The following is a 25,179-nucleotide window of genomic DNA, read 5'->3' as shown; positions in this document are numbered from 1 at the left end:
CAGGGTGGCCGGAACCTTAAGGAGAAAGGACCGTGCTATCGCAGTCATTGTACACTGTGTATATATAGCAAAGTTGCTATATAATATGGTATTGTCGGCGCATACGATAACACTGTACTCCGAGTGCCACCCCGGATCCCTAAGATAACAACATCGGCCCCAGCTGTGGCGATTGCCTGACCAGCCGAGATCGGCTTAGCGCTGGGGATGGGCGGGGCGCAGCCAATGGGCTGACTCGACAGCACTTGTCTCTGTCAGTGGAACTGGTCACGTTCCATGTTCCCCGTTCCCCGTTTCCTACCTAGGTAGGCTACGTTAGGTATGGGTATGATGGTGAGGCGATGAGAACCGACCTCCAGCATGGTTGGTGCCTGGTCCTGAGCGAAGCAGTGACTTTCAGGTTCATCGTTGTTTCATTCGGAGATAAAGCAGAATCAGGTACCGGTACGGATACAGATAACAGTGACTAAGACGCGTCAGGGGGCCTGAGCTCCGTGACGACATAGCACTCCCACGATATTACGGATAGCAAGGAAAAGAAGGCTGGGAAAAGAATTAACCACCCGTGCTCTGTATTGCTTACATTACTTGCAACGCATGTACATGGCTTTTCTTGACCCGCCGAGTTCGGTGCTGCTACCGCACATCATGTTTCGAGGACCAGAATCCGAGGCCAACGAGGCTGCACGTGCGGAGGTGGAACTACTAAGGTAGGTAGGTTTATGGGACTCGCCCCGAGCTTTATGTCCTTGTGTATGTACGTTTGTGTACGTCATTTGCATACATTAAAAAGCATAAGAAACAGTTTCTGTCTGGCTCATTCCTCCTGTTTTCGCAAAGCTCCCCCTTTTGAGAGAGCTGACAGGATCAGAGTCATCGAGCTACATAAGGTAGGTATGTCAGAGCTGTTCTGTGACAGCGATGAGATACCGTACCTACCTTATTACACGTACCTACCTTACGGATTACAGTGTACATACAGTACCTGGCAGGTAGATCCCCACTATTTGCGGGACTTCACCGCTACCACAGATCGCTTCCAAGTAGAGCTCCCGTGACACCTATCGTGGCAGAAAGTCACGAGTCATCTATGAGGTATAAAGCACGAAGTAATACCACTTTATGAGCGGGGATGCAAAGCTTTGGAGTTTTATGGCTGTAGGGAGTGCATAAATCCAGGAAACATGGCAGTGCTTGATGTTGCTAATGAACCGACTCCCTTCTCAGATTTCTGACCAAGGTCGTTTGAACTAGGTATATCGTAAAACAGGGACCTTGAGGCCCTTCCGAATTCGTCATGCAAGGTGGCTAGCTCCGTACCTTACCTATGATCTTGTGCACTCATCTGCTGTACACGTAGTGATTACAACAAAGTTAGTGATGCATGTCTCGGCTCAACACATCTCGGTTCTCGTAGGGAGTGCAGACAAAATTCGACCATTTATACTGATTATCGATCCATACGTAACAACGCGGTTGTCAGGTTTCTTGCCGGTTGCTGTGGTACTCCGTGAGGTAGGTAGGTACCTTATCAGGAAGGCGATGAAGTAACACTTATTAGGGGGTTTCGTGGCGTGCACGACTGATAATGAAGGCTGGTTACGTACCTAGGTACCTTACAATGTATGTCAGACGCGATGATGATGCACCGCCCTGGACCCACTGGATGAACCACAGCTGCGCCAGACGAGGGCAAGCCACAGACCCTCGAGGCTGAGAGCGACCCGCCGTCATCTAGACGCTCAACTTCTGATCGCGTCCTACAAAGAGTTCCTGGGCGTCAACACGGTCGCCCTGGCTGTAGTCGGACGATTTGGTTGTGGTATCAGCTTCGTATCCGACTCTGAGCTATCCCGAGGCCCCACAAACGACCGAACCGCACCATCCAAATTTTGAGATTCTATCACGATCAAGCGCGTCTGCTTTCCACCTTTCGATGCCGATGCTGCAGTGCTTTGACCGCTGCCTAGACCCTCGAAGGGTGCTGGGAACGAATACAAACCGCGTGGAATGAGACTGGCTGTGAAGCCGAACGAAGATGGCCACCCTTCTTCGACGATACCGGTCCTCGACTTCGACCTCGACACCTTCTACCTCCAAATCCGCCGACATTTTGCGAGCTCTCCTAGACAAGCTCACCGCCCATGCTGAAAACAAACAAGCCAATGGCTATCCCACGATCCTGACGTTGATCGAGGTGCTACAGAAAGTCCGTCAACATGTCGCCGCTCCCGAACCCCCCAGCGTTCACCAGGACGATTTCCGGTATCTCCGCGGGTTTTACAAAGTCCTTGATGTCCTGCGGTCCTTCTCGGGCTTCTACGATCCCCAGACTCGCACACAATCAGAAAAGGAGGAGATATTTGGCCTCTTAGAAGCTGCCCTGGACCTCCTTTCCGCTGCATTTCAAGACCACCCGGGGAATAAGCGCTACTTTCGCAATCGGGTCGAGAGTGGTGGATGGGAGGCTCTCGAACAAATCATCGCCAGCATTGGACTCGCGGGGAGCGATTCCGACACTTGGACCAACTCCCAAGTCTTTGGAAAGCTCTTGGCTTTCTCTCTCGGCGACAAGCGCGTTGGCGAGCTCTTCCACACTGTCTTCGAGGCCACCTCGATCGCAAAGAACACCCCCCCTCTGCAGAACACGAAGGACGGACGTGAAATCGACAACCGTGACCATGTCCATGGGAAAGAGGATGGGGATGTGGCTTCCCGGCCGATACTAGATGTTGCAGGGAAAGTCCGTAAAGCTATCCACAAAGACAGCGTATTCCGCATCCCCGAGATCCTGCGGACTGTTGTCGGCTTCTGGGAAACCATACCAAGGGCCCAAGACCGTCCGGCCGAACCTGTTTCCATGACGGTTCTAGATGCTGTGTCGAGCGCAGTCTCCGTGTCCATGTTCAACTTAGCCGCCCTTCATTCAACAGGCGTCCTTTCGCGCTTCTTGCGGGTTTGTTTCGACCCCGCTCAGCAACTCAATCCTGATGAAAAGCAGAAACTCCTGGTGCTTTGCAAGAAACTGATGTATTTGGGCACCAATCAGCCAGCTGATGCTCAGTTCTTGTTGGCGAATCAGTCCCCGGAGGCTTCGACCTTCTCCCTCGAGATGGCGTCTGCCTACAGCGGTCCTCCTTTCTTCCAGCTCGACCTATCTCTCCATGGCCACTCCTCCATTGAGCTCCCTACTCTGGGTCGAGTCTTCCCCCCAAGCAACGCGCCTGGCTATACCTTCACCGCTTGGGTGCGAATAGACCGTTCTGACCCTGCTTCTCACACCACGCTATTCGGGGCGTGTGATTCGACCCAGACTTGCTTCCTTCTCATCTACTTGGAGAAAGATACGCGAAACTTCATTCTTCAAACATCAGTCAAGACACAGCGCCCCAGTGTCAGGTTCAAGTCAGTCGTGTTTAAGGAACGCCAGTGGTACCATATCGCCCTGGTTCACAAGCGACCAAAGACCATTTCAGCGAGCAAGGCTTCGCTTTACATCAACGGGGAGTTTGCCGAGCAGCTGAAGTGCGCCTATCCTATGCCTCCACCGTCGGCTCATGGCAGTACGGACAGCCTCGCCTCGTTCACCTCAAGCAACTCCAAGCCCAATCCGGTCCAAGCCTTCATCGGCACACCGAAAGGGCTCGCTAGCCGCCTGGGCCCCGGGCAGGTCTTCTCGAAATGGTCTCTCGCATCCGCTCACCTTATTGAAGATGCGTTGAGCGATGACCTCATCGCCGTTCACCATGGGCTCGGAGCGCGCTATCAAGGGAACTACCAGGATAGCTTGGGTGGGTTCCAGACGTACGAGGCCTCGGCCAACTTAGGCTTGCGCAATGAGATCGTCCATCCTGGCAGAGACGAAGCCTCCGACTTACTTAGGGCTATTCGGGAGAAAGCGGGCACCCTGGTCCCCGAGAGCAAAAGTCTTCTCAGCATTTTCCCAACAGCAGTTTTCCGGGAGGACGGTCTTTTCCAGGATACCCAGCTTCATCGCGCTCTTCCCCGTGCCGCCTCGACGAACCTGATCCAAATGACCCAGCGCAGCGGCTCCGCCATCGCTGTAAACGCAGCCGTGCCGTCACTTCCGGAAGCCTTAGCTCGGTCTCATGGCGTTGCAGTTCTCATCGGAAATCCTGTCGTCGCCGCCCCGTCCCATTTCGACGACAACTTTTGGCGCTTGGCCGGCTTTACTCCCTTGGCCCTCAAGCTTGTTGACCGCGCCTCCGCAGTAGAGGAGGTAGTCCGGGCTGTAGAAATGCTGTTCCTGTGCATAAAGAGGAGCTGGAGGAACAGTGAAGCGATGGAACGTGACAATGGATATGCGATCCTCGGCATGCTCTTGAGGGCAAAGCTGGGATACAGCGGCAGCCCGGGAATCGAGAGCGCAAGCACTCGTCTTTCCGCCACAAATGAAGAGCGAGACCAAATGAGTTTCCAGCTTCTCAGCCTCCTCCTCGAGTTTGTCGGGTATAACCATGCTGAACCTCTGGACTCTTTCATCATCAACCCGCTGGCATACCGCGTTCTTCTTATCGACTTCGATACATGGAGACGGTCCGCTCCCATCACACAGGAGTTATACTACAAGCAGTTCGTCACGTTTTCCGTTAAGAGTAAATATCGGCAGTTCAACAGCCGACGTTTGATCCGCATGAGTAAGTTTGTCGAGGATCCGCTGGGGGACATTGTACTGAAAAGGTCTTCTACTACAGGAATCGTGAAGAGACTTCTCGATGCCATGAAGGCGGAGACGATCTCCGAAGACGTTCTACCGCATTTCATGGATGCGCTGGAACAACTGGTCAAGTGCAACTACACGGCCGAAGTGCACCGGGCCTTGGCCCTGTTCATCACCTATACTTTCCACTCGCCCGCATCTTCCTTGCCACGTACCCCGAAGCCTGTTTCCTCCAGCACTCGATCCAGCACTCCCGGCTTCATTCGGAGAGCCCCGTTAGACAGCAGCTCCTCCTCTACCCCTGCCACATCAAAGTTCCTCACCAAGAAGCAACTAGGGACCAAAATATTGGGCATGTACTCGGGGCTTCTTTGTGAAAAGGGGAACCTAGCGAACATCAAAAAGTTCGCTAGGACTGTTACCAACAAGGTGAGGGAGTCCGGCGACGCTCGATCAACTTTGCTGAGTATGGACCAGTGGTTATTATATCTCTTGGCCGAGGACGATGCCGAGACCGTCGTATATGGCGCGAAGATTCTTGCTCGTCTACTGGTAACCCACGGGAGTGCCTACACAACCAAGTTTGCGACCAAGACTGCCGGATTTACGATTATGGCGTACCACTTGAAGCGCTGGTGGGACGTACCAACGCTCTGGCCCATATGCTTGAGCATCTTGTTTGGCTACGATGTGGCTGAAATCGACTTCACTCGCGAATTCGACTTCTCCAACTTGATCGAGATGTTCGGCAGCTCTAAGATTGCTACTCCTGAATCCCTTCCGGTCATCACTTCTATGTTGCAGAGCGGTCTTAAAGATATCTTCAGGCACCAAGAGGACCCGAGCTCGCCTCCAGCTGACACTGTCTTCCGGGACGGACGTCCGCCCGCTGCCTCCCTGGAGGCGACTCGGCCTCGCGCTACGTCGATGGAGCTGTTCCAAGCTCTTCAGTCTCGACGTACGGAACAGATGCGAAAGCCGAGTGATTGGGTTGTTGACCATGTTTCGGTTCTCAACACTGTGGTCAGATTCTTTTCAGATCTTCATTCCCGTTCTTCGAGCTTCAGAGACTTGGCGCTATCTTCGGAATACGTCCGCCAGCTCCTGCGGGCGTTGTATCCCGTTGTGGTGAGTACGGATGAGCTGTCTCCTGAGACAGAACTCAACTCTCCAGATGCCACTCTTACCTTCGAGGGTGCGGACGTGATCATCCGCCCCCTGGCTGTGTCTGGCCCATCACCCATTATTCGGACTGCCAGCGTCCAAGCTGCCACCAATCCACGGACCATATCGCGGGGCAGGCCTCTCCGAAGAGCGTCCTCTTTTATTCTGGTGACCTCGCAAGCCGCCCCCGATGCAGCGGCCCCGCCTTTATGGCAGCCATCCGATCCGAAGAATGTCCTCTCCCGCCAGACAAGTAGTACGGTCCGTGAAGGCTTGCTGGAATTGGTTACCGACATTTTCACCGAACAGCTCCTGAACCGCAAGGAGTTCCCTGGATTTAGCCTTTTCGCCAAGATACCGCCAGGGTTTCAAGAACACCAGGCTTACTTCGAATCATACGTGCTTCGGAACACCATTGAGCATCTCAATAATTATATTCAGCGTACGCAAAAGATTCTTTGTGAACCAAAGGTGCTCATGAACATGGCGAGGTTCAGCAATCACGTTGTTGAGGCGATCTTTGAAGGTTGGTTTATGGACGGCGCCGAGGTCATGCTAGAATTCCTGGGCACCATCCTAGAGTACCTCCAACGACCGGAGGTGTCGTCTTTGAAGAGTGTCCGACTCTGCAGCCAAGCGTTGGCGACAATACGTCATTGTTTTCTCAGGATCAATCTCCTTCGGCTCTCGGAACTGGACGACGCTCAGACATCTGAGGGTCAAGCTCTGGCCTTCATGCACAAAATACTTTACTGGCAAACTGCAATCCTAGGTTGCCTTTCGAATGAACATGAGTTTGTGAGGCTCCTCTGGTATCAGCTGTACACCAAACTGGTTGACGACAGAGCCCCTATTCGCCTGGCTGCAGCGAACATACTACGGATTATGCTAGTCCAGAAGCCGGATGAGTCCACCGCTTTGTTCAGGCAAGGCCTTGCCTCAGATGAGCAACGATTGACGGCGCAATTCAGCACATTGACCGAAGTGGACAACGAGACCTTCGTTGTCTGGGTGGACCAACACCGTCCATCCTTGGATGCGTTCTTCTTCGGTGGCTTCTCTAAGACATGGGAGGAGTTCGTGGCGGCAGAAAATCAACGAACCGTCGACAGTGCTAAACTCCGTCTAGCCAGGCGCAAGGAATGCCTGAAAACCTGGCAAGCGGGAAATCATGCCACGGACAATGCGATAGTCAGCCATCAGATGGCTAACAGCTCTTGGATGAAGAGCATTTTCAATAGCGAACACTTCAAGCATCAACGGCTCATGCAAGATCAGCAAGACGATATGGCTTTTCTCTCTTCGGCGTTCGCGAAGATGGACCGCGATCTCCGGCGTCCAGGCGCGGTATTCAGCGAGCCCGCGCAACCTAAGTGGAAGCTGGACCGCACTGAAGGACGGAATCGCATGCGACTGAGACTCCTCCCAGTTTACTCGAAGGACCATGAAGTGTTTCAGCCAAAGCGACGAGCTGGAGAGCTGGCCGTGAGTTCAGCTTTGAAGGTGAACACTCTCGTCCCTCCAGTGACGCAAGCGTCAGCATCTATCTCGGCAACCCCAACGTCCTCCCAGGCGCCATCGGCACAAAGATGTGAAGGGGCCATAGGAGAACCCGAGACATCTTACCAGAAGAGTGAGTCTTCCGGCTCGGACTCGGTAGTGGCGCCCGAAGACGATTTCGAGATGGTCGACGACCCCAACGATGCATTGGACGGAGATGACGGGTTCGAAGACAAAAACCGGAAGGTGATGCGACGACTCCAGCAGGGGGACCAAGTACAGTCTGTATACAACATTTCTCGCATCATCGGTCTGGAAGCGTGCGAAGGCATTCTCATCGTTGGGAGAGAGGCCATGTACATCATGGACAACGTTTTCCAGTGCGCCTCAGGGGAGATAGTTAACGCCTGGCAAGCCCCGCCCGACGAACGAGATCCCTTTTCGGAGATTATCACGGATATCAAGACAACGGAGAGGCGACAGAACTCCGGTCGCAGCGAGCAGGAGTCAAGAAGTTGGCGGTGGCACGACGTCATTAGTGTATCGAAGAGGAGATTTTTATTCCGGGATGTCGCTATCGAGATCTTCTTCACCGATGGTCGAAGCTATTTACTGACTACTATGAACCCCGTCTCGAGAGACTCCTTATTTGGCAAGCTGATGAACAAAGCACCTCACACCAACGCTGCAAGCTCGCTACCAAATCCAGAAGATGGCTGGCGACTCGAGACTCTGAAAGTAATGGAGGAGCCTTCGCAAACGCTTGGGTTCGGCTCCAAGTTTGGAAACATCTTTAATACGTCCTCTTGGAATCCGTCTTTGAGGAGGTGGCAGAAGGGTGAGATCTCGAATTTCCATTATCTCATGCTTGTGAACACCATGGCAGGTCGGACTTTCAACGACTTGACCCAGTACCCTGTCTTTCCTTGGGTGTTGGCCGACTACACAAGCGAGGAGCTCAACTTGGATGATCCGGCAACATTCAGAGATCTCTCGAAACCCATGGGAGCCCAGACTTCCGGCCGAGTCACAGGCTTTCAGGAGTCGTACAAGGCTCTCGCCGAAATCGGGGAAACACCATTCCACTACGGAACCCATTACTCTTCAGCTATGATCGTCTCGTCGTATCTCATCCGACTCCCACCTTTTGTGCAGTCTTACATTCTCCTTCAAGGAGGGACGTTCGACCATGCGGATCGCCTCTTCCAGTCCATTCCTCAGGCGTGGAAATCTGCCTCCTGTGAGAACAAGGCCGATGTGAGAGAGCTAATACCGGAGTTTTTCTGCTTGCCGGAATTTCTCACAAACACGAACGGGTACAATTTCGGCCATCGGGAAAGCTCTGGGGCTAGGGTGGACAATGTTGTTTTACCTCCCTGGGCAAAGGGAGACCCCAAAATATTCATTGCGAAGCACCGAGAGGCGTTGGAGAGCCCTTTTGTGAGCCGGAACTTGCACCATTGGATCGATCTGATATTCGGATACAAGCAAAGAGGCGAGGCCGCGGTGGAAAGTCTGAATGTCTTCCACTACCTGTCTTACCGCGGTGCTGCCGACCTAGACAGTATCAGCGATCCGCAAGAACGGAGGATCGCGGCTGGCGTGATCCACAACTTTGGTCAAACACCGCATCAGGTCTTCGCCAAACCGCACCCGCAGCGCGAGGTTCTACAGGGCCCAGCACGGAAACTAGACACTTCGGTCTATGCCCTCACGAGACTTCCGCACCCGCTTCTTGGTGAGAATGCCTTACATATCAACCTGCACGAACAGACTTCGGAACTAACACTTGAATAGAATCTCAGGACAGGATTTCCTCTCTGCTTTATGCTCCGAAACTAGACCGCCTTCTGTGCGCTTCGGCCTTCCGGCTAAACGTGCCACCATATGATAAATGGCTGGAATGGGGATATGCCGACAACAGTGTTCGGTTCTTTTTCAGCGACAACAGAAAGGTAAGACCCAACGTGAACGCCTCCCCTTTTGTCGCGATAGCGAAAGATTTCTGACTTTAACCAGCCCGCCGGTTTGTTCGAGAACCTCCACATCGGCCAAATCTCGTGCGTCACTTTTGCGAACTCCAAGACGCTCATCACGGCAGGGGAGGACTGTGTCATCTCCGTATTCGCTATGCAGACAGCACCAGGCCGGCCAGTCGAACTTCTTCCTCGGTCCAGTTTGTTCGGGCACAAGGCACCCGTTACCACCATCGCCGTGTCCAAAACATTCAGCACGTTTGTGTCAATCTCGGCTGATGGACAGGCGTTCATGTGGGATATCAACCGGCTGGAGTTCATCCGGAAACTGCCGCTTGCGCGACAGGTCGAATGCGCCTCGATCAACGACGTGACTGGCGACCTCATGCTGTGCTGCGGACCGAACGTGGTGCTCTACAACATCAATGGCTCTCTCATGCTTGACCAGAACGTGTGCATGGAGTCGGATGACTTTGTCCATTCCTGCGCGTTCTACGAAGGTTCGGGTAACGAATGGCTCCAGAATCAGCTTATCATCACGGGCCACCGTCGAGGTAGGGTGAACATTTGGAGAAAGTGCGTGAAGAATGGGAAATGGACGCTGGAGCTCCTCCGGCGGCTGGATCACGTTGATCAGCGCTCCGAGGCTGGCCTGAATTACGATGCCGGCATTACCTGCATTACGCCCATGCCTCATTGTGTCTATACTGGGGATGAAGATGGACGAGTGGTGAGCACCCCTGCTACGATCTTTTATCTTTATGAATTCCTTCCAGGTGCTGACGATGGAATAGTTCGAATGGAGCCTGCTCCACAGGGACAGGTAGAGTCTGCCCCGTCGAAAGCCGTGTAGCTTCGTTAGGAGGGCGTCATCGTTATGATATATAAAGAGAGGGAAAATATTGGGCAGGTGTTCTCCCGTCGTATTCTGTCAAAAAGTCGTGATGGATGGCATGGTACCGGATCGTTTTCGCGCGGAGAGAGGAATCGAGAATTCGTGCTATAGGTAGATAAGGTGCATAGTTATGTACTTCGTACATGTAAATGAAATGCTTCGGCTAGAAGCTTGTCGCAAGTCTTGGAAGACCGGCATGCCTATTGCGGCGCACCTCTTCTGGCTCCGTGTCTCCTTTGCCTCGTCCGCATTTTGCGAAGAAAACCCCAACGCCAGCTTATGTACAATCCTATTCTTCCTCTTGTTTTTTTCCTTTATAAAGGTCTTATTCGTCGTCGTAGCCGGTCAATTGCTTCCTCGGGCCCTCGGGCACTGTGTGGCTCCATATAGATTAGCGACTGTATTGTCTTGATACAGCCTGGGTGAAGACATCAAGCCCAACATACCGGGATAGGTCACGGGAATCCGAGGCGCGTTCTCATCTCCAATCCACCTCCTGACGGGAGGAACGAGAGCTAGCTGAAGGGGGCCGGTGGCGCCGATGACGACGGACCAGAAGTAGGCGGGACGCTCGCGAGACGCCCAGCGTAGATACTTGATGGGGCCGGCCCAGAATCGGGGGGTTGTATACGTCATTTTCGGCGACTATATGAAAGGTTCGTTAATATGGATGTATGTCGGCGTGAAAGAGCGATGTTCGGTACCTCAATTGACTCGTTGCAATGGTTGAGAACGATCGTAATCGAGTAGAAGGGAGAGGACCGCAATGAAGTTGAGGCTCGCTCGGATCAATTGTGGAATTGACCGGGCTCGGCGGAAGCACCGGATAAACTCGAAGCGGTTGATCCGGAAGTGGGTGTTATGACAGAGCTCCAAGATATTCCGGCTTGGCGTCAGCTCTGGACTACGTATCCCCAAAAGGTCAATTCAACACAGCTAAAGTCGGTCGACCAGATTGGGGTGTCAGTTCAACATTGCGACGATTTGCGACAGCGAATACCAAGGGAGAGCTGTCGCAATTTTCCCAATTCGTTTCTTTTTTCCCTTGGTGACCTGCGAGAGAAAGCGACAGCACGACATACCGCAAATATGAAGTCATTCCTCTCGCTTTTTGTCTTCCTTTTCGCTGCAGCAGTGCACGCTGCTAGTGCCGGCGGCGACAGACTGCTTGTGCTTTTGGATGATGTCGCCGAGAAGGACGTTTATTCGACATTTCTGGGTGATCTAGAGGGTGCGTGTTTGCTGCTGGCCGTCCCTACTAAAAAGAGGGGATGTTGACGGTGTGTTTGACATGGAAATTGACCGAGTTTCAGGCCGGGGATTCAAGATCGACTACGAGACACCCAAGAGCGAGAACCTGCACCTATTCCACTTAGGCGAACGCGTCTACGATCATATCTTGTTTTTCCCTACCAAGACCAAGGGTACGGTTTGAGTTCTTTGGGCTGTGTGTACAGCATCTGGTTGCTGATTGTATTGATAGGTCTCGGACCCAACTTGACACCCAATATCCTCGTCAAGTTTATCAATGCCCACGGCAACATCCTTGTGACTAACAGCGCCTCCACGACCATCCCCACCTCTCTCGTCGGCCTTCTCAACGAACTCGATATCTCACTCCCCGCTGAGCGCACCGGCCTGGTGGTCGACCACTTCAACTATGATACCCTCAGCGCCGACGAGTCGCATGACGTTTTGGTTCTCCCTGCGCCTCACCCCCTGCGACCCGGCGTCAAGGACATTTTCGAAGCTGGGGCGGACGACGTCCTTGCCTTCCCCTCCGGAGTAGGCCATGTCCTGGGCTCGAGCGCACTGCTGAACCCGGTTGTCCGAGCGACCAAGACGGCGTACAGCTACAACCCCAAGGAGCAAGGCGACGTCGTTGATCCGGATGATTTGTTAGCAGCGGGCCAGCAGCTGGCGCTGGTCTCGACGTTCCAAGCACGTAACTCGGCACGTCTGTCGCTCATTGGTTCGGCGGAGATGCTGAGCAACAAGTGGTTCGACGCCAAGGTCAAGAAGTTGGGCGGAGATAAGGTCGGCACTTGGAACCGGGCCTTCGCGAAGAAGATCTCCGGGTGGACGTTCCAGGAGATTGGCGTGCTGCGGGTGAACACGATTGAGCATCATCTCGCCGAGCCGGGCGTCGAAAGCGAGCCGAATCCCAAAATTTATCGCGTCGGCAACAATGTGGTTCGTTGGCCCTCTTCCTTTTTTACCGTCAAACCCTTTTTTGAGAACGCACAAACTGACATGGTTTCATAGACGTACTCTATTTCTATGTCCGAGTATTCTTGGGACAGCTGGGCCCCATTCATTCTGCCCGAGGATGATGACCTCCAGCTCGAGGTCAGCATGTTGTCGCCCTTCTTGCGTATGAATTTGGAGCTCGTCGATAAGAGTACCGACGCCTCCACATACACACGCTCGTTCACGCTGCCGGACAAGCACGGCATCTTCAACTTCCTGGTCAACTACAAGCGGCCTTTCTTCACCAGCGTCGAGGAGAAGAACACCTTCACGCTCCGCCACATGGCGCACGATGAATGGCCCCGATCCTACGCCATCGTAGCCGGTTGGCCGTGGCTCCTGGGCATGTTCCTCACCTTCGGGGGGTTCCTGCTTTTCTGTGCAGTCTGGATGTACAGCGCACCTGCGAGGCCGACAACCACGAAGAAGACTCAGTAAAGAGGTTATCCCGGCAGACGAGGAAGAGAGAGTGTGTGTGACAGAACGTCCATGGGAGATTACGGCGGCCATAATAGACCGGTAGCAGGTATGTGTGATCTAGACTTGGGCTGGAGTGTATGAGTAGCGTGTACACATCAAGCATACGGTTCCCTCGGGCCAGGCGGATCAGGACAAAAGAAAAGAACAAAAGGTTATAGGGAAGCTAATGAGCCACCAATCTACGAAATGCATTTCGAGTTTGCAAAGCAACCGGCAGCGACGCTTGTGATCCGTGGACTGCTTCAGCTTGTACTCTATTACAGGTGACCTCGCAGGCCTACAATCCTTTCCTCGTCTTAGGACACTCCCCCTATCCGTGGCTAGGGTTAGGTATCTTGGGCAGGCAGGCAAGACACCTGACTGTGACGTAGGTAGCAGACAGGAGAAGTGGGTTTTATCATACCTTAAGGTAAGGTACCTTAGGAACATCAGGTAGGTACCAGTTGTTCCGGTGTCAGGGGGACGCAGTGATACTTCAGTTAAGACGGCCTGATCTGAGGAGGGTGCGAGGTACTCGAGGTCCTGTGACTTAGAGGAACCTTAGACGAAGTCAGGGGAGGTGGCCTTCCTTCCCTTCTGTCTAAAGCACTCTACTATGACGAGATATGGAAGGCACCCAATAGCCACGGACTAATCTAGTTGCTTCCTTCCCTTCCCTCGAAAGCTTCACGGAGTCATCCATCCTTATGACCCCTCAATGTTCAGAAACACTCTTCGTTTCTCTTCTTTTTCTTCTTACGTCGCGACAGCCAGTTAACCCAGACATTTATCATTTTCCCGCCGGTACACATATTGTTCTGGCGTCCACCAAGTTTCTCAGCCCCCTTTTCATCTACGCGTTGTCGACTCGGCGTACGAACATTTTTATACCTGAATCAGGGGTTGGAAAGGGAGCAGAATCCGCATCTCCTGGCGTCCCTTGGCTCGTTTCGAGCCTGGCCGCACGGCTGGGGAACCGCTTCAACTCGTTTTCTCCTTGCCTTTCTTCTCCTGAACTTCTCGAGACGACAAAGAAGTCATTATGTTCTACAGTCACGACAGTGAGCTAGCTCTTCAACCCAGAATTTCCTGCCTCCTCCAGACACACCTAACAAGTTGCCCTCCAGTTCTGACCGATCGCCAGCATGGTGTCGCAACCATCTGGTACGCAAAAGACCCCCATTTCGCGTTCCCGGTGGGTTGGACATTCGAGTTAATCGTCTTCTTCTAGGCTTGTGGCCACCGTTGGGCCTCGTGGAGGTGGTCGAAAGGTGACACGCAAGGCCATTCAGGAAGTCGACGTCCGAAGGGCGTGTGAAGCCATCATTAAGCCAGGAGCGCCTATAGCTTTACGCTTGCAGGGCAATCTACTCTACGGCGTGTCTCGGGTTTACTCACAGCAGTGCGCTTATGTCCTCAATGATGCCGAGAAGGTCCAGTCGAACATGAAATTGTTCTATCGCCTCATTGCCCACAATGAAACGGACCCCCAAGCAGGAAAGTCCAAGTAAGTGATACCTTGGGATTAGGTCTCTACTCAGTTGCTCCAAACATTATTCACGCTGTATTACCTATATCCCAATCATAACTGGAATCCGAATTCTAACTCGCAGTTTCTGCGATTTCTGGGAATTCTGCTTCCCTCCTTCCCATACATCCCATGGCTAACAGTTGCAAGGCCTGACCAAAACATTCTTGAAGACGACCCTGGCTTTATCGCAAACCCGAACCTTCCCCGTTTCGACTTCGGCGAGGACGTGAACCTATTCATGAAAAGCCAGAGTCAGATGTCGTCCGCAAAGGTGTACTCTCAACTTAGCCCTATAGACAAGTGGACTTCATCCAGTCGCCGCGCCAGTTCTCTCATAGGGTTGAATCTCCCACAATCCGAAGGAAGCAGCAGTCTGGGATTACCTTCCCCCTTTGGGCCTCTGTCATCCGCCCAGAAGACAGGCATGCCGCCTGTGGGGGTGGATCCCATGAACGAACAGGACGATTTAGACCTAATGGGGGTTCTTGAGCTTGACATTGACGCTGAGGGCAATGTTCTTGGTATAGTCGACCATATAGAAGAGCCGGGGTTGCCCCCTCACCCCTCGCGGCAAGCAGATGACAACGAGATTGCAGGAACGAGACAGGAGCGGCAACCAAAGGGACATCATAGTGCTGTCAATGAGGACGACTACTTGATGATGGAAGATCAGCTCCTTCCAGATGCAGAGGCCTTTCCTGGCCAGCAGCCGCAGCAGCAGGAACGCATTCCAGAAACCGGTTCGACTCTTCAGCGTACTGTCTCAACGAGGCAAAGACGGAGGCCCAGGATGCTTGCCCCAGATGACGTTAATTACATCCCAAGTGCTCTTATCACGGCATGGAGTAGAGACTATGTAGCAAGATCAGAAAGGGAACGTATCGACCAATGGAAAACAACTCCTGCACAGGCACGTGAGTTTGCCTACCATGTTACTCTCGGCCAAGGTATCGCAGGAATTGGCCGGCCGATCGGTATCCCGGGGTTTGAGCACCCTTTGGCGCGCCACTTTGCAGGCGATTCACTCCGAGATCAAGTATTCGGCGGTAGGTTACCGCCGCATCGAGACGGCTTACAGCGGTCCTTTTCACAGGCATTTGAAGATGATGAAGAGGAACACGGCCGCCATGTTCGGCCCAGGCTCGAGGAAGCCACCCCTCAGCCTTTTCAAGACCATGACATGGGATTTCTTTTGGGGGACGACTCTATGCTTCCCGAAATGGGCATGGAGGGTCAACCTGCCATGACTGACCGCATGTCGTCTTCTCTCATGCCCTGGAACCGAACTCCCTCTGCTCAGCCTCCCTCGTCCATTTTGGGCCGCGGCTCGAAAAAGCGTGCTGGGAGTCACCAAATTACTTCCAGTCCCAAGGGCAGCGCTATTTACCCCATCGAGCGTCACAGTGATCCTGCCACTGGAAGCCACCATGGCTCGGACCCCGACTTCGGCCCGGGGCTTGCGGACCTCGCTGACGCCGAAGTAACGCAAGACTCGCAGTGGATGCATGCCGGACTGGATACTGCTAGTGGCGTGTTCCTCACGTATCTGAAGGAGCAGGCGAATGAGCTTGGTGTTCCTCACGTCGGCGACCCGAAGCAGGACCGTCTCTGGATCGACTTTGAGGACCTCGCTATTCCGGGAAAACATCCGAAGAACGTTGCGGCACAGGCATTCCTTCATGTGCTTTCCCTAGCCACGAAGAACAGAATTGGCGTTGAGCAGCTAGTGGAAGACAACCGGCCGTTCGGAAATATTTCTGTTGGTGTCGATGTTGGAGGTATGAGACATATCTCACTAGACACGTAAGAGGACGTATTGAGCTCAAAGCCTCCATGGAATCCGCATCGGGCAGGGCAGATGACTGGCTGACGGCCCATAATCCATCCGAATTTCTTATGAGCCTTACAGGAACTGCAATGTCCGCACTCGCCACAAGATCGGGATGCAAGCAAGGCCGTCATCGGTTTCTTCTGTCTGTCTCTCTCTCTCTCTCCTTTTTTTCTTTTTTTTTTCTCGGCGGTTTTATTGGCAACGGGTTTTGGGAGTTGGTTTGTATGCGATGGTCAGAGAATGCATCTGATTTAGTGCTTGGTCCTTAGAAGGGACGAGGAAGGACACCGTGAGGAAACGGGTATAACTTGGGCGACGTGGTTAAAAAGGGACAAGGGAAACGAAGGACAAGCAGGGGCATTCTACTGGAGGACATCGGCGTTTGGGTCTGATTGCCTTCTTTCTACTCATTTGGGCTGCACTAGCTACAGGTTGATCTCTTGGGGGCTCTTCACGATTTCGGCCGGACGGAATGTTTGACAGATTTGCAATTCGGGAGAATAATCATCGTTGCTTGATCTTTCATTCTTCAAGGAGTTAGGGTGACATTCGGAAAACGGAAGTCAATTCATAAGTTCTCCAACAATACGAGGCTGAAGTCCTTAAAAATGAAGACAGGGCTTCGTCGTAAACTACATAAATCATACTGTAGCACCGTTCGCGGTGCAATTTACGAGCTATCTACTCCTGGTCGTGCTCATCATCGCCTACGTCCTCACGGTTCTCGAAATCCATGTACTTAGATTTTGCTTCGTCGGTGGCCGCAGGTCCCATGGCCTTTACCCAAGCCTCCTTGACAGGGTCCAACGCGGCGTCATCGAAGGCGAGGCCAAGGGGCAGTGATGGGAAGGTCAAGATGGCTTCCTCATCCGCCGAGCAAGGCTTGCTCCTGCCGCATGACTGGTCGTATCGTAACTGGTAGATACACCGAGGTGGTTCTCCGCGGTTGTCCTTGGAAACAGCGGAAAGCACCGATGCGACAGCATGGTCGAGAACGGAGGCCGAGCTTGGGGTGGCGAGGGTAGTGAAATAGAGTACGCCTGATGCGCTGACTGTTAGCCAACCGTTTCCTTCTTCCAATTCGGGGCAGATATTGGGAGAAACACAAAAGGATGTATCAGATATAGAAAACCGTTTACGTCAAAGCAAGAGCTCAGACAATGTGGATAAGATTGGATTATTGAATCATCATGTTGGGTAGGGGGGCCGGGATGTGAAATGAGAAGAAGTCGACTTACTTTGTCCGGAGGGGCATTCTCCCGTGTCGCTTGAATGAGCAAAGACAAACACAGGATATGGCGACGGTTCGGCCTTGTCGTCCTTCAAGGAGCCCGCAGGCATGACAATGACAGCAACAGCTGGTGTCGGTGCATCCTCTAGCGTAGGCGTAAAGAGCGAACGCAGAGGAGAATCCACGACGACCACTTGCCTGCTGATCTTTTCGTCGCTCTCTGTCGCGCTGTCACTGCCACGGACGAGTAACCGAGTCCGGACCCGGATGGCGGGTTCTCCCAGCTCGACCTCCACCTCCGCGCCGTCGGGACCCTCTTCCGAAAGACGCGTGGCTTTGACATCTGAACCGAGAATGTAAACGCCGCCGCCCACGGCACAGGCTCGGCAGCCCACCTGGGATATCTCGCTCCCGCCTCCCCACTTGGGATACACGGCGGCGAAGCCCGGCCCGAACATGCCCATGGAGGTGAGGTGACGCTCGATGACCTTCAGCCCGGCCCGGACGGTGATTCGTCCGTCGAGCGAGAGCGTCAGGGCAAGGATCAAAGTCCTCAGCTCGGCATCGAGCTTGAACTCGTCCTGGAGGAAGGTGTCGAGGGGCTGTTTGGCTCGGGCTTGCCACTTTTCGGCCTGAGCGGCGGTGTCGTGCTCGAGAACGAACTTGAGGAATTTGACCAGGGCACGTTTCAAGCGGGGTTGGATGGTGGTATCGGCGAAGATGGCTTCGCGCGTGGACGGGATAGGTGTCAGTGACGGGCCCCCCTGTTCCGTGTTTGGACGACCATCTTCTTGGTTTTCCGCGGCTGCGGAGGAAGCGGGTTGGAAGATGAAGAAGGAACCGACGGCTAGGAAGTCGACCTGACGGTAGGCGTGGGAAGAGACGAGTTGTGAAAGGAGGGCGGAGCGGGTGTGGACGATGAAGGGGGCCAAGGCAAGGGAGTAGGCTCGGGAGGAGGAGAGGGCAGAGGCTGAACCGGAAAGTTCGGCTGGTCTGGATATGGAAGCAGCAGAGAATATGGGGGTTGGCTCGTCTTGTGTTTGGTCTGGGTCTGGGTCTGGGTCTGACGCGTCCGACGACAACTGCGTCTGCCGGTTCTGCTGCCGTGCTACCCATTCCTCGGCATCTTGGAGGGTGAGGGCGGCCTCGTCACCGCCATAGTAGGCATTGGGATCGAGGTGCAGAATTTGCTTGCCCGAGCGCGAGAGAGCTCTTCACGGAGCACCAAGGCTGGGTCAGCCGGTCAGGTCAGAGTTCTCTGGAACAGAGGATGGATGGAAGAATCATAGGGCAAAGAAAGGGTCTTACAAGGCAAGAAGCGACTGCTGCAAGCCTGTGCCACAGATGACGACGTCCCAAGTCGTCTCAGCAAGTGACTCCATGGCGAGAAGAAAGAAGGGAAGAGACTCGAAGGTAGAGGGAGGAAGTGACAAGAGTTGAAAATAATTCCTTCAAGTGGGTGATGGGGAATTTGTTACACGAGTGGAGTGGAGCTTTGACCAGGTTTGCGGTCAGTGCTTATGTAGTGCTTATGTAACACAAACACAGTATGCTTTACGACTGTCCGTAAATCCGCACGGACCCCTACAAAATCTGCTTCTGATTTCCACTTCGCTTGGATTCTTCTTCTCTTCTACAACCATCCGCTCAACATCTACTGCGCGTCACTTATACAGACGTGTGGAATCGATGGGGGTCTTTCATTAGACATTCCCTGGTTGAGTGGTAGACAAAACTCTCGTTCCTCCAGTATCTACTGCCTTCGAATAACGTCTGAAAAGGTGGCTCGAAGTGAGGAATACATAATTTCATATTCAATGCTGTCTTGTGAAGCGAGTTGTCCTCCGTATAGGAAACTGGACGCATTGAGCAGCACGCACTACCTATGTAGCAAGCTACCTACCGTCCTCTACTGAGGTGTACCGCTACTGCTAGCTGTGCTTGGTAATTGTGTGAGCGGCGTATATGTGGTCGTCACGTCTGGCACCTCGGTCCCGTTCACGGGAGCAACGCTTAAGAAAATGAAGAAGAAAAGAGTCAGACGACTTTGAACGTTTCCCCGGTACACAACGCTCAGGCTTACCAGTATGATCGGCCGACGGCTAAGTTAGTACACTCGCTGTCGATGGTCGGGTTTATGTCTGCACGTGCCCTCGTGTTTAGCAGACTTTACTCTCTACGCTGCTCCTCGCGAGGGCACCACGCGGGAAGTTTGGCTTACTCCTGAGTTTATGAACGGTTACCCTGTACCGCAGGGATAGCTGGGCACACGTGTCGGTCTTAGTGATGATATAGAATAATCCGCAGTTACGAATAGTTTATAGACGCGGGCGAGCCGTGGGATCCGGGGTTCTTTTCAACGGAATTAAATACTTAATCAGATTATCTCTTGTTCCTGATAAAGTATTAAGGTATAAAGCTGAGCGAGAAGAAGAACGGAAATGAAAGACTCACGCGGTTGTGGTGAAAACGGTCAACGTGGCGACCCTAGTCATCGTCGGCGTGAACCTGCCCCTATACGGGCCGAGGCAGACCGTGTCGTGCTTCAGGAGTATACTAGACCGGTAAAGACACTTATTCCACTCGAGGAACTACTATATAGAGACGTTTTCGAGCTTCTTCTCTATAAAGTCCTGCACGTTCGTGATCCCGTTAACGATAGCGGCCTCGCAGGTCAGGGGTAGGCAGAGGCGTGCACCTCGAAGGGACTCCGGCCCGTAGTACTCGGTCGGGTTAAAGCTGCGGATACACGCTATCGGGAGTGATACCTTTTACGCGAACTCCTAGATTATATCCTCGCTATCACCGGGAATAGTAGCCGTACTAGGGCATAGGTCCTAGTCGATGCCCGGGCTATTATCTCTAGGGCTTTTTTTTTACGGAGGATATAAGATTAGCATAGATCCGTGGATCTCCGTGTCAACCCCGACCAAGGTAGGATATAATATATCGAGAAGCTCTCAACTGACTTAGAGCTCAATTTCGGTGAGGTTCTGGAACGGAATAATCACGGCATCCTCTCCGCGAAGGTCGTAATTACGGACCATATTGGCCCAAGTCTGTTCGGTCCAGGCGCTGTCAACACAACCAATATATATATAGAGAGAGAGAGAGAGAGAGAGAATGAATTCATGGCTTCGATATGAACCATATTGATCGGTTACCCCCTCCTAATACTATGCCGGCGGATCCAGCGTAACGTCTAGGATAAGGTCGGGGTCCTCCCGCCACCAAGTAAGGACCTCGTCTCTATCCCGACCGAACTTATATAAATTAAAAGACCTCTCGTAACGCTCCTCCACGTCGAAGGCAGCGCGGTAAATCTGCTCCGAGTCCCGAGCCCAATCTTCCTCGCGAAACGCGGCCGGCCAGCCGTACTTTCGCAGGGCTTAGCTAATCACCTAACCCTCGATGCCCTATTAGTGGTGGTGGGTGTTAAGTATAGTACGTATATATGGTATTAAGGGCCAGGGGGCGGGGGGGAGAAGCTGTGTTATGTAGGTAGGTTATTTGGTACTTACGGACGAAAAGCACCAGGAGGCCCTATGGACGGAGGCTAGGACTATCTCGAGACTCAGGAGGGCCTGAACCTATACTCTCAGGACGGTTGGCGCGTGGTACGTCGGCCAGTTTCTATAGTGATCCGGGTTATCAGGCCTCTGGACAGGGAAATCGAACGGGACACCGTCAAGGCCTCTCCCGGGTGCTTCAGTACAACCGCGGATAAATCGGAAGGCGTCTAGCGGGGACGGCTCGGTCAGGACAGGACAGGACAGGATCGAATGCCTTTAGAAGCAGCAGTATAGAATATATATAGCCACCAAAATGACAGAGAAAAAAAGAATCCGGGGGTGGGCCGCCTAGACGTACTATACTTGAGGTCCAGGATCCAAGCGATGCCATCGCTCTCATCAGGACGAGCAAGGGCGATATCCTGTGGCAGCAGGTAGCTACGGCCGTTCATGCTGCTAGCCTGGGTAGAGTATTATGCTATGTCGTGCGGGTCGCGATAGTCCTTGATGTCGAACTCGTCCAGGTAGTTTATGGTGTCGGCTTCGTAGTGGATGCGTATGCGTCGGTAGCTCCCGTTTCGGGGATAGGGTAGCCGCTCGACGAGGGAGACGGCTTCGGGGCTTATCTCTATCTCGACGAGGAGACGTTGACGATCCAGATTCGCGTGCCTCCCCGTATCTGCCGACGGAAACACCACGTCCTCGCGTCCCTAGAAGTTGAGCTTGAACACTAAAGCGTATATTTCGTACCAGAGCGAGACGAACTCGTCCTCTCGAAAGGCCGCCGGAGAACCTGGAGCAGGTTCCGTCCAAACCAGCGGCGCCCGTTGCTATGGCCACACCGTCATTTTTTTTTCTTTCTTTTTCTTTCCTTTGGACGCAATATTTCACTTTGGGCTTGTTAGTAGGCGCAAGTTCCGCACGATGCTGTCGACGGTATTGTATTTGTCGAGATTTGAATTGAAGTTCTCGGCGCGTGCTCACGTTGCAACCATGTCTGCTTGTATGAGTCAGCACAACCTGGTAATAACAACCTGGAAGACTGTAATTACTTATTGAAGGAGTTCGAAAGCTTGCGTTTTATAGGGAGGAATTAGAAACCGGCCTCTGTGGCACCAACACACGAATGCCGAGCCGGGGAGACGTCCCATGAGCCGTTCCTTTCCCATGCAGGCCACAGGGCTACTCTCTGGCCGCAAAACCAATACAAGCCTCGTATTTTTCCGTCTACGAGGATAGTTTGGGTAGAGATGAGCATCATATGACTTCTAGCCAAGGAGGTTTTTTTTTTTTTTTTTTTTTAACTTGTTTCATGGTTTGTCTTTATGGGTATCACATATTTCTCCTTTCAGGCAAGGACACGACGAAGCTCTTCCCACCTCTGCTCGGCCACCTTGACAAAGTTCTTGATAAGATCAGGCTGCAACGCCGTGCCGCCATGCTTGGATATCGACAACAGCTTGGTCGTGCCCGAAGTCTTGTCCACGACAACCGTGATGGTCTCATCGCATAGCGTCTCCTCCAGCCGATCGGGGTCGACGAGGACCCAGAACTCGTCATCCGCCGGGGTTTTCTCCGTGTCCTTGCCAGTGAACACCACGGCCGTGCAGGGAATGGGGAAGCCCGACAGGCTCAGCGGCTTCTGCTCGGCGCGTGTGCAGATGACCATTTCCCGGTCGGCATCCCACCGGGCAGCGGGTAGTTTGGTGTTCCCGAGAGCGGCGAGCATGGAGATCCAGGCGACATCGAAGGGGTTGCCGTCGAAGGAAAGGAAGAAGATGTCGATGTAGAGAACCCAGTATGCGATGACGACCTTTTCGCCCTGCCCTTTTTCTTCCTCCTCGTCCGTGGCCATCATGTTCGTATCCTCGCCGTCGTCGTCCCCCGTACCCGTAGCAACGATCGCATCCGCGTCTTCTGTAGGCCGAGTGTGCCATATCCTCAAGTCGTCTGCGGTGATGAGTTTGGATGAGTGGAGTAGCGAGAACACCCGCGCGCTGAGGGTTTGTGCGAGAGTGGTGGGCGGACCGCCGGGCAGGAATTCGGGGGCGGAACCGGTGGATAGCTCAATGTTCGGCACGAGGAGGTCGTAATCCAAGAGCTCCTCGGCAGAGTCGCCTTCCGAAGGGCGGTAGTTGGGTATGTTGCCGACGGGCAGGATTTCGCCGCGGACACCGCAGATGACGGTATTGTCGCCGACTCGGACTAGAGCGCTGCCATGAGCGTGCGTGAGGGACGAGGTGTTGGAACTGGCAGGTCGAGCCTCCCCAGGGGCACGACCGTTACTCCGGCTGGGTTTGACTGATGGCGATTCGGGTTTAAGATTTGCGAGGAGGTAGGGATGGGGGGTGAGCTTGGCGAAGGTCTCCCGAGGTAATCCTTTGGGAGTAGCCATGACTTTTGTCGGAGAAGGGAGACGATAAGCGGGTAACGCAGGAGGGAAGAGCTGTTGACAAGATTCCACTGCGTCAAGCCTGACGCATTGACAATCGTATTGGGAGTTCCGAACGGAATATAAGTATATTATTTCCGTGGTAGTTGCGGGGAGAGGACGAAGCTTGATGCCGATGGGATGGGTGTTTGATCCAACATGCTTATTTTGACTTAATTTTTGCACCTCTTTTTTTTCTCCCCCCCCGTCCGTTGCTGCATCTTCAGCCTCGTGGGGTACACTAATTATTCGGAATAGGTTTAGCCAATGAGAGACGAGCTCTTTTTCGCAGCCTCGTCCCTCTCACTTTCCTTCTTGCCCGTCTACCCTCACGGAAGGTGGGGAGATGCTGAGGAAAGTGCGAGGGTGGATCCTTCCTCTAGTCTATTATCACCCCCAGACACGGCTACTACAACGTAAGGTACCTTACTTCATAACTTACCGCGTCATCTCTTCATTGAACAGCCTATTTGCCCTTTTCCTATTTTTCTCGTTTCTCCATCTTCATTCATGGCTTATTTCACCGACGCTCAGCTTGCCCATGCCAGACAGACCCGTACACGGTACTCAAACCAGCATCCCACAATCTCATCTCCAAGTGCGGACGGAGTGCCCGTGTACCTAACCCATCTAACCCATGGCTGTACTGTTACCACACGGTCACATATCGGGCGGCCTGGATAAGGTAGACATATATGCCCGGAGACCCCCCAGTCATATCCCTATCGAGACGAGATCGACGCAATGAGGAAACTTCGAGATAGCATGCTCATTTCAGAACGTCGTATCCAATGATTCCAATCCTGGATGGCCCTTTGGTTCGTGTTCATTTCATTGCATCGACAGGTGATGGCAAGGTTTCCCCATATTCTCTTTTCTTTCCCAACATGAAATTCTACTGTACGTTGTAATGCGGCCAAGGCAGTATCTTCCGAGCATCCGCTCAGGCAGGTGTCTCTGCTCAAACGACCCGCCCCCAACGATCTTCAACGGATCTCCATGGATACATACATACATTCGCCGGTCGAGTGACGACCGGGGTTTCGTTATTTTGTATCTGTGCGTACTTCGTACATACAACGTACATACACAGAGGTGTGGAGATGAAGGAAAGCATCGACTTTGGGATAAACCTCCAGGCGTTCGAACCTCTTTGGCATCCAAGAGGTCACTGTCAAACACATCCAAATCTCCAGTACCAATACTTCGTACGGATAGGTAGAGTATGAGCCGTATCTGTTGAATGTTGAACCTCATCTTGCAGGTCGCTTGAAGACAAGGCACGTCCTCGTTATCGCTCCACCAGCAACCAAGAAGCGATGAGAGAAGAGAAAAGAACGAGAAATATGAAGAAGAAAAAAGAAAAGAAAAAGAAAAAGAAATGAAATTGCGGAATAAACCATCGACGGTAACACCCACGGCGCTTCGTCTTCGCCACTGGCTGGCTAACTGGTGCTTGGCTCGCGGCATTCAAGCAGGTACCGACCGAGGACAGACCATGCATGGGTAGAGGGCCAGTCGGCGAATCGCGAGCTTCGTTTTGCCGCCCGCACTTGTGCTCTCTTGATCTTCTGCATCAATCTTCCGGGGTCCCTTGTCCCGCTCACCTATCCACCTGTCATTTCTGCGAATCACAACCGCGATCATGACCATCCCCAACCATCTTCTTCGCCGCCTCACAATGCGCGTAAAGCCAATCATTTTCTCCAATCTCTTCT

General features: G+C 53.1%; 9 protein-coding genes across 9 annotated transcripts; 4 read left to right on the top strand and 5 right to left on the bottom strand.

Moving 5' to 3' along the window:
- Positions 1-597: 597 nt before the first annotated feature.
- On the top strand, positions 598-2,014 carry SODALDRAFT_356972 (hypothetical protein; the record flags this gene model as incomplete). Its single annotated transcript, XM_028613955.1, has 6 exons — positions 598-688; positions 841-894; positions 1,033-1,054; positions 1,418-1,494; positions 1,678-1,769; positions 1,805-2,014. 6 exons carry the CDS (start codon positions 598-600, stop codon positions 2,012-2,014), a joined length of 546 nt encoding a protein of 181 aa, XP_028468756.1.
- Positions 1,793-10,148, top strand: SODALDRAFT_307439 (WD repeat and FYVE domain-containing protein; the record flags this gene model as incomplete). Its single annotated transcript, XM_028609067.1, has 5 exons — positions 1,793-4,658; positions 4,716-9,083; positions 9,143-9,300; positions 9,365-10,051; positions 10,116-10,148. Exons 1-5 carry the CDS (start codon positions 2,039-2,041, stop codon positions 10,146-10,148), a joined length of 7,866 nt encoding a protein of 2,621 aa, XP_028468755.1. The 5' UTR covers positions 1,793-2,038.
- A 33-nt stretch (positions 10,149-10,181) lies between these two features.
- On the bottom strand, positions 10,182-10,863 carry SODALDRAFT_376680 (NADH-ubiquinone oxidoreductase 9.5 kDa subunit). The gene is made up of 2 exons (XM_028614835.1): positions 10,663-10,863; positions 10,182-10,588 (listed from the first exon to the last, which is right to left on the bottom strand). Exons 1-2 carry the CDS (start codon positions 10,850-10,852, stop codon positions 10,542-10,544), a joined length of 237 nt encoding a protein of 78 aa, XP_028468754.1. The 5' UTR covers positions 10,853-10,863; the 3' UTR covers positions 10,182-10,541.
- A 442-nt stretch (positions 10,864-11,305) lies between these two features.
- On the top strand, positions 11,306-12,904 carry SODALDRAFT_322197 (dolichyl-di-phosphooligosaccharide-protein glycotransferase; the record flags this gene model as incomplete). Its single annotated transcript, XM_028609692.1, has 4 exons — positions 11,306-11,447; positions 11,530-11,640; positions 11,700-12,409; positions 12,482-12,904. The coding sequence occupies 4 exons, from the start codon at positions 11,306-11,308 to the stop codon at positions 12,902-12,904; spliced, it is 1,386 nt and encodes a 461-aa protein (XP_028468753.1).
- Positions 12,905-13,967: 1,063 nt separating this feature from the next.
- On the top strand, positions 13,968-16,305 carry SODALDRAFT_349072 (hypothetical protein; the record flags this gene model as incomplete). The annotated part of the gene is made up of 6 exons (XM_028613405.1): positions 13,968-13,986; positions 14,053-14,120; positions 14,287-14,432; positions 14,604-15,264; positions 15,404-15,502; positions 15,550-16,305. The coding sequence occupies 6 exons, from the start codon at positions 13,968-13,970 to the stop codon at positions 16,261-16,263; spliced, it is 1,707 nt and encodes a 568-aa protein (XP_028468752.1). The 3' UTR covers positions 16,264-16,305.
- Positions 16,306-16,968: 663 nt separating this feature from the next.
- SODALDRAFT_356967 (hypothetical protein) lies at positions 16,969-20,013 on the bottom strand (the record flags this gene model as incomplete). Its single annotated transcript, XM_028613954.1, has 8 exons — positions 16,969-17,327; positions 17,526-18,730; positions 18,827-18,967; positions 19,197-19,374; positions 19,442-19,530; positions 19,602-19,659; positions 19,769-19,779; positions 19,973-20,013. The coding sequence occupies 8 exons, from the start codon at positions 20,011-20,013 to the stop codon at positions 16,969-16,971; spliced, it is 2,082 nt and encodes a 693-aa protein (XP_028468751.1).
- A 1,064-nt stretch (positions 20,014-21,077) lies between these two features.
- SODALDRAFT_108375 (hypothetical protein) lies at positions 21,078-22,288 on the bottom strand. Its single transcript, XM_028606524.1, has 2 exons — positions 22,108-22,288; positions 21,078-22,027 (listed from the first exon to the last, which is right to left on the bottom strand). Exons 1-2 carry the CDS (start codon positions 22,197-22,199, stop codon positions 21,487-21,489), a joined length of 633 nt encoding a protein of 210 aa, XP_028468750.1. The 5' UTR covers positions 22,200-22,288; the 3' UTR covers positions 21,078-21,486.
- A 23-nt stretch (positions 22,289-22,311) lies between these two features.
- SODALDRAFT_330663 (exosome complex exonuclease RRP43) lies at positions 22,312-23,613 on the bottom strand. Its single transcript, XM_028611260.1, has one exon. It carries the CDS (start codon positions 23,423-23,425, stop codon positions 22,379-22,381), a length of 1,047 nt encoding a protein of 348 aa, XP_028468749.1. The 5' UTR covers positions 23,426-23,613; the 3' UTR covers positions 22,312-22,378.
- A 597-nt stretch (positions 23,614-24,210) lies between these two features.
- Positions 24,211-25,001, bottom strand: SODALDRAFT_108340 (hypothetical protein). The gene has a single exon (XM_028606523.1). It carries the CDS (start codon positions 24,929-24,931, stop codon positions 24,293-24,295), a length of 639 nt encoding a protein of 212 aa, XP_028468748.1. The 5' UTR covers positions 24,932-25,001; the 3' UTR covers positions 24,211-24,292.
- Positions 25,002-25,179: the final 178 nt, after the last annotated feature.

The sequence above is a fragment of the Sodiomyces alkalinus genome (genome assembly GCF_003711515.1).
Source record: "Sodiomyces alkalinus F11 unplaced genomic scaffold SODALscaffold_2, whole genome shotgun sequence".
NCBI classification, from domain to species: domain Eukaryota; kingdom Fungi; phylum Ascomycota; class Sordariomycetes; order Glomerellales; family Plectosphaerellaceae; genus Sodiomyces; species Sodiomyces alkalinus.
Note: the sequence above shows the minus strand (reverse complement) of the source record. Positions and strands in the feature narration are given on the sequence as shown.